The following is a 6014-nucleotide window of genomic DNA, read 5'->3' as shown; positions in this document are numbered from 1 at the left end:
ACACAGTGAGTTTTTTGGCTACCTGCTTCAGGTAACTCCTTTCTACCAGTGGATGGAAGCTGTAAGGTGAGCAATAAGCTGAGCAATCACAGCTGTTTCCAGTCACGGATAACATTTTATTTTTTACACAGCTCCAATATGAGCCACTTATGACAGCTACTGAAAAAAACATGAACATGTACTTGCAGCAAACATATGGTAAATCCATTGTGGTATGTCCATCTGAGCCTGCCTTGGGGACAACCACCACTACCAGCTGACAAATGTCATGCTTAAAGACTGAGTAATATGCTCCCAGATTGTGAGCTAGAGAGGCGATGTGAGCCTGTGAGCCTGAGCTCAGCATTAATGAACCCCTGACTTACAGAGAGCTGCTTCACAGATCTGCCATAGTAGAAGTGCAGGAAAAGTAACATTTAAAAAGACAGCCAATTGAAAAGCTGGTGACTTGTAACTGATCACTTTGTTGAGCTCGAAGAGTTTTCTTCTTCTTCGGCCATGTTCTCTTAATAATGCACACACTTGGTGGTTGATTACTTTTCCCGTTTCTTTTATTGTTAACAACACAGGAGGGGAAAACCATACATTACTTCAGCAGTTCGCGCTTCGGAACAACAGGAACAGGAAGTGAAGTAATCTATAATCACCAAAATAAAATCCTTTTCAAAATAAAATGACAATCAGAAAACTTCTTTCACAACATAAAATAAATTAATATATTTACTCATGAGGACACAAATCTAACACCCCCCCCTTGTTCTCATGCTGCTAGCCCATAGCATCTTATGCATTTCCAAAGAACCATTTTTGAAACTTTCTGAGTCTCACTCTTGTAACTGGTTTTGTTAGTATGTCTGCAGCCATTTCTTCTGATGGACAGTGTTCAATGCAGATTTTCCTTTCATTTACCGCTTCACGAATGAAGTGATATTTCACATCAATATGCTTTGACCTCTGTCTGTTCACTGGGTTTTTACTCAACGCAATGGCCCCTTGGTTGTCCCCAAACAGTTTAGTACATGTGTACCTTTTTCTGTCCATGCCGTTTAACAGTTGGGTTAAGTACATGCTTTCCTGAGTAGTGGTTGCAAGACCAATGTATTCAGCTTCACATGTTGAGAGTGCCACTGTAGGCTGTTTCTTTGTTTTCCAAGATATTACTGGTCCCTCTTTAGTAAGTGCAAAACAGTAGCCTGTTGTACTGCGTCTGTCTTTTACAGAGGATGCCCAGTCAGAGTCACTGTAAGCAATTAGATCTAGATTCTCACTGCTTTTCTTAAAGATCAGTTCAAAGTCATTTGTGCCTTTTAGGTATCTGAGGACTTGTTTTGCCATTACTAAGTTCTCTCTCGTGGGTTGAGCTAGTGTTTGAGATAGTCTGCTAACAACCCAGCTTATATCTGGTCTCGTACACGTCATGGCATATATCAAACTGCCCACTATTTCTCTGTACTCTCTTGAGTTAACAGTCTCATTTGCATCACTTCCTCCACATGTAGTAGTGTCCGTTTTTAGTTCACACGGTGTGGATCTGGGTTTGCATTCAGACATCCCAAAGCGTTCCAACATTCTTTGAATGTACCTCTTCTGATTCATCCTGATTTCATTCTCTTTTTGTATAAACTGTATCCCAAGAAAACTGGATATTTTCCCCAGGTCTTTCATGTTAAACTTTGACCTCATTGTTTCTTTGAATGTGTTTAACAAGTTAGTATTGCTAGCCGCAATGATCAAGTCATCTACCCAGATGATAACGAGTAGAGTTTCATGTCCAATGTCCTTTCTGTATACACAGTGATCAGAAAGGTTTCTTTCAAAGTCATTTTGTTCAAGGTAGTCATTCAAGAGTTTGTACCAGTTTCTACCTGATTGTTTTAACCCGTAAAGGGATTTCTTTAATTTGTACACCAAGTTTTCTCCTGACTCTGTTTGCTCAAAACCTTCTGGTTGTTCCATGTATATTTCTTCCTCAATGGGAGCATGCAAATATGCAGTTTTAACATCCATTTGGTGGATAATAAGATCATTCTGGACTGCTATTTGCATTAGGGTTCGCACAGATGTCATGTTTGCTGTTGGTGCAAATGTCTCTTGGTAATCTATTCCTTGTGTCTGGTTGTAACCTTTTGCTACAAACCTGGCTTTGAATATTTGTCCTTGTTCATTTTCTTTGAGGGCGTAGACCCATTTTCCTCCAATGGTATTTCTACCAGTAGGTAAAGTAGTCAGTTCGAATGTGTCATTCTCCTTCAGAGAGTTGATTTCTTCTGTCATTGCCTGTTTCCACCTTGGTGCCTCTGGTGACATCAGCGCCTCTTTATAGGTTTGGGGGATTCCACAGGTTGCTCTGTAACAATAATCAACACTTACAGGGGTTTCATTTGCTAAATCTTTGCAGTTAGATGTGTAATCCTCTAAATATTTAGGAGGTTTCCTTTCTCTGTTAGGATAGCGCTCAGTTTGGTTTTGCTCATCACCCTCATTTCTTTCTATGTCAGGGTTTGGTTCATTTGTGTTGGTTTCCTCTTCTCTAGGAGGTATGTTCTCTGCTGCATTTTCATTTTGTTGTTCTGTACTTTCTTTTAAAGGCACTACATGTTCATAAGTCTGAATTTCTGTGTCATATTCATCAGTCTGTGTTTGTTGTTCAACAGTGTTCTTCTTGATAAATCTCACGAGTCTGTGTTTTGACACTTTTCCTGTGTGAGGGTTATAGACCAGGTATGCTGGGCTATTTTTACTATAACCCACAAATATCCCTTTTTCACATCTGGGATCAAGTTTCTTGTGATCATGTATGTATGCATAACAGTCTGACCCAAATATCCACAGTTTTGAGAGATCTGGTCTTTTCCCTGTTAACATCTGATACGGTGTACTTTTAGTCCTGTTACTGTAGCATCTGTTGCGGGTGTGTGCTGCATTTTGGATGGCGTAAGGCCATAATTCTTTTGGCAGCTCTTTTTCTAGTAAAAGACACCTCCCCATTTCAAAGAGAGTTCTCCATTGCCTCTCAGCTGTGCCATTCTGATGGGGAGAATATGGCGCAGATGTCTCATGCTTTATACCCTTTTCCCTTAAAAGAGACTGGAAGGAACTGCTTGTGAACTCGGTGCCATTATCCGATCTAATGCACTTAACACTGCCGTATGGTGCACAGTCAGCTAGAAACTTTGCTGTGGCCTCTGTGGTGTCACTTTTCTGTTTTAGAAAGTAAACTGACACTGCCCCTGAAAAATCATCTGTAAATAATATAGCGTATTTATGACCACTTTGGCCACTAGGTTCAATGGGGCCCGCTAGATCAGTGTGCACCAACTGTAATGGGTCACTCGCTTTTGGGTCGCTTTGTCTGTTTCTGTTGTTAGTGAATTTCCCTTCTGTACACGCGTTACAATCTAACATGCCACTGCCTGTGATTTTCATGCCATCTACAACATCGGGTAGCTTTAACACATCACTAACATTACAATGTCCTAAAATTTCGTGCCATGTTTTCACATCACAAGCCAGATTAACAGTGTCACAGGACATCATGTCATTGTATGATGTTTCATTGTTTACCGTTTTCAAATAGTAGAGTCTGTTGTATTCTTCGATGGAGAAGACTGTCCCATCTTTGTTCACCAGTTCATTCTGTCCCTTCTTGAAGATCACCTGTGCTCCATAGTTTGTAGCTGCCTTCACTGAAAATATGCTCTGAGGGTAGGATGGGATGAACAGGGCGTCTCTCAGTGTGATGGTGGTACAGTGTCCTTGTATGTCCCGTAGAGAGACGTTGGCATCTCCCCTCTTGAGTGCGACGTTGTTTGTCCTGGATCCATCAGCGAGCTCCATGTAGTGTTTCTCAGGATCAAAAGTCTCATCAAACTTTATGAACTTGTTCTTCTCTGTAATGATGTGTGAAGTAGCACCACAGTCCACCATTAGTCCTTCTCTTATTATGTCAGTAGGCAGAAGTCTTTGACTAACTTTAAATACAAAAGTCTGCTCTTCTTTCTTGTCCTCTTGTTTTACTACAGTTAGTTTCGCATCATCTCTGTATTTGGTTTTTCTTCTACATGTCTCATCACTGTGTGTCGAGCTTCTATGGTAGCTACACCACTTAGGTGTTCCCTTTTGGCGACAATCTTTTACAAAATGTCCTCGGTTTCCGCATCCATGGCAGGTGATTGATGTTAAATCAACCTTCATCACATTATCCGCTTTTACTTTGTTGTCGAATTTCTCGGTTTCCTCATAACTTCGTAGGTTGCTTTTGAACTGTGTGAATGTTAAATCTTCACTGCTTTGAGTTGTGTGAATAGCAAATGGCTTGTAAGCTTCAGGAAGCCCCTTTAGAATCATAGCGATAATAAGTCCATCACTGATGACTTCTTTTGCATTTCTTAGGGAGGTCACTGCTTTTTCAGCCCGGATAATATAATCTGTCACTGTCTCATCTGGTTTCTTCTGTAAAGACGTCAGCTCTGTGTACAGTGCGATGATTCTGGGCTTGCCTTTACTATCGTAGTGGTCACGTAGTATTTTTAAAGCTTTTCTTCCGTCGTCAGTCGCATCTCTCATTACCAGTGAAAGGCTTTTATCATCAAGAAACTGTATCAGTTCAGCGTAGCATTCAGCGTTCTTCTCTGCATCTGGGTTAGTGGCTGATAATATAGTGTCCTTTAGACCAATGATCCGCATGTGGCCGAGAAACTTTGCCTCCCAAAGTTCGTAACTGTTTTCGTCTCCGTTGAACACTAACCTCTGCCATCTTCCTCCTGTTGTGTCACGCCTGGGCCCATAACCTGTTGAGCTCGAAGAGTTTTCTTCTTCTTCGGCCATGTTCTCTTAATAATGCACACACTTGGTGGTTGATTACTTTTCCCGTTTCTTTTATTGTTAACAACACAGGAGGGGAAAACCATACATTACTTCAGCAGTTCGCGCTTCGGAACAACAGGAACAGGAAGTGAAGTAATCTATAATCACCAAAATAAAATCCTTTTCAAAATAAAATGACAATCAGAAAACTTCTTTCACAACATAAAATAAATTAATATATTTACTCATGAGGACACAAATCTAACACACTTGTCTGTATTTCAATTCAATTCAGTTCAATTTTATTTATACAGTGCCAAATCAAAACTTGCATTTTATATATAACCCCTTTGTAATACCTGTTCACCAAAGTCTATTTAGCAACATACGTAATGATATTACACATTAAAAAAAATGCACACAAACATTGGAAATCACTTTTTGGCACAACACCGGCCTCAAGCTCAGTTAGCCGCCCGGCCTCAAGCTCAGTCTCCAACTCCACCATCATTTCATTTCAACCTTTTGTAACCCAGTAGAGAAAACTACCTTTTGTTATTTTTTTCTTGTTTTCGTTTTGATTGTATAAATGTATTTTCATTATTTTATTTTGAAAAGAAACATTTATTTTGAAAAAAGGAAGTGTGATCCTCTAGCAAACTTTATTTTCTGTTGCTGGATCACAAGGGATAAATGCCTTTTTCATTGGTTGAAGGTGGTTTTAGCCCCGTCTTCCGAAACACCAGACCATCATTTCACATGAGCTAGATCTTTTCGCACGTGGAAATAGATGAGACAGGTCACGGATAGCTCGTGCGGAATTTTCTAACATTTTGGTGAGTTTAGCCCATGGGTTTGAAAAGTTAATAATGTGTTAGTCTGTTGCTAAAAGTTGTTTCTTCTGTTCATACCGATTCGCGAGTGGTAATTTGCTGTTTAAAAACGGTTGAAATGCTGTTGTGGTAGGATTTGTTTAGCATACTCGAAGGATGATTGGAAAAATGTATTATCTTGCTGGTTATACCTATTAATCATAATTTCATGGTTAAAAAGAGAACAAGAAATTCATTTGTTGTTTACATGGTTAAAATAATTTCATGTATAACGAGAGATATATTCAAAGCATGCATGTAATGTATTACTGTGGTAATGTGAAAGAAATGTGAAAAGAGATAAAGAACTAAAGCTATAGCTGTGATACAAGAGAA

At 39.6% G+C, this 6014-nt stretch overlaps 1 protein-coding gene across 1 annotated transcript; it reads right to left on the bottom strand.

Annotated features, from left to right (window-relative positions):
• Positions 1-755: 755 nt before the first annotated feature.
• LOC146617790 (uncharacterized) lies at positions 756-5033 on the bottom strand. The gene is made up of 2 exons (XM_085373432.1): positions 3565-5033; positions 756-2347 (listed from the first exon to the last, which is right to left on the bottom strand). Exons 1-2 carry the CDS (start codon positions 4825-4827, stop codon positions 2318-2320), a joined length of 1293 nt encoding a protein of 430 aa, XP_085229558.1. The 5' UTR covers positions 4828-5033; the 3' UTR covers positions 756-2317.
• Between the last annotated feature and the right edge of the window lie 981 nt (positions 5034-6014).

Source organism: Diplotaxodon limnothrissa, linkage group LG15, assembly GCF_057381915.1.
Source record: "Diplotaxodon limnothrissa isolate DT_005_m linkage group LG15, D_limnothrissa_male_GT1.1, whole genome shotgun sequence".
Classification (NCBI taxonomy): domain Eukaryota; kingdom Metazoa; phylum Chordata; class Actinopteri; order Cichliformes; family Cichlidae; genus Diplotaxodon; species Diplotaxodon limnothrissa.
This window is presented reverse-complemented; position numbering and strand designations above follow the sequence as displayed.

Coding starts and splice junctions, on each gene's coding strand:
- LOC146617790 (XM_085373432.1), bottom strand. CDS start 4,827: ATGGCCGAAGAAGAAGAAAACTCTTCGAGCTCAACAGGTTATGGGCCC. Junction 2,348..3,564: donor GACTCTACTATTTGAAAACG/GTAAACAATGAA, acceptor TTATTGTTACAG/AGCAACCTGTGGAATCCCCC.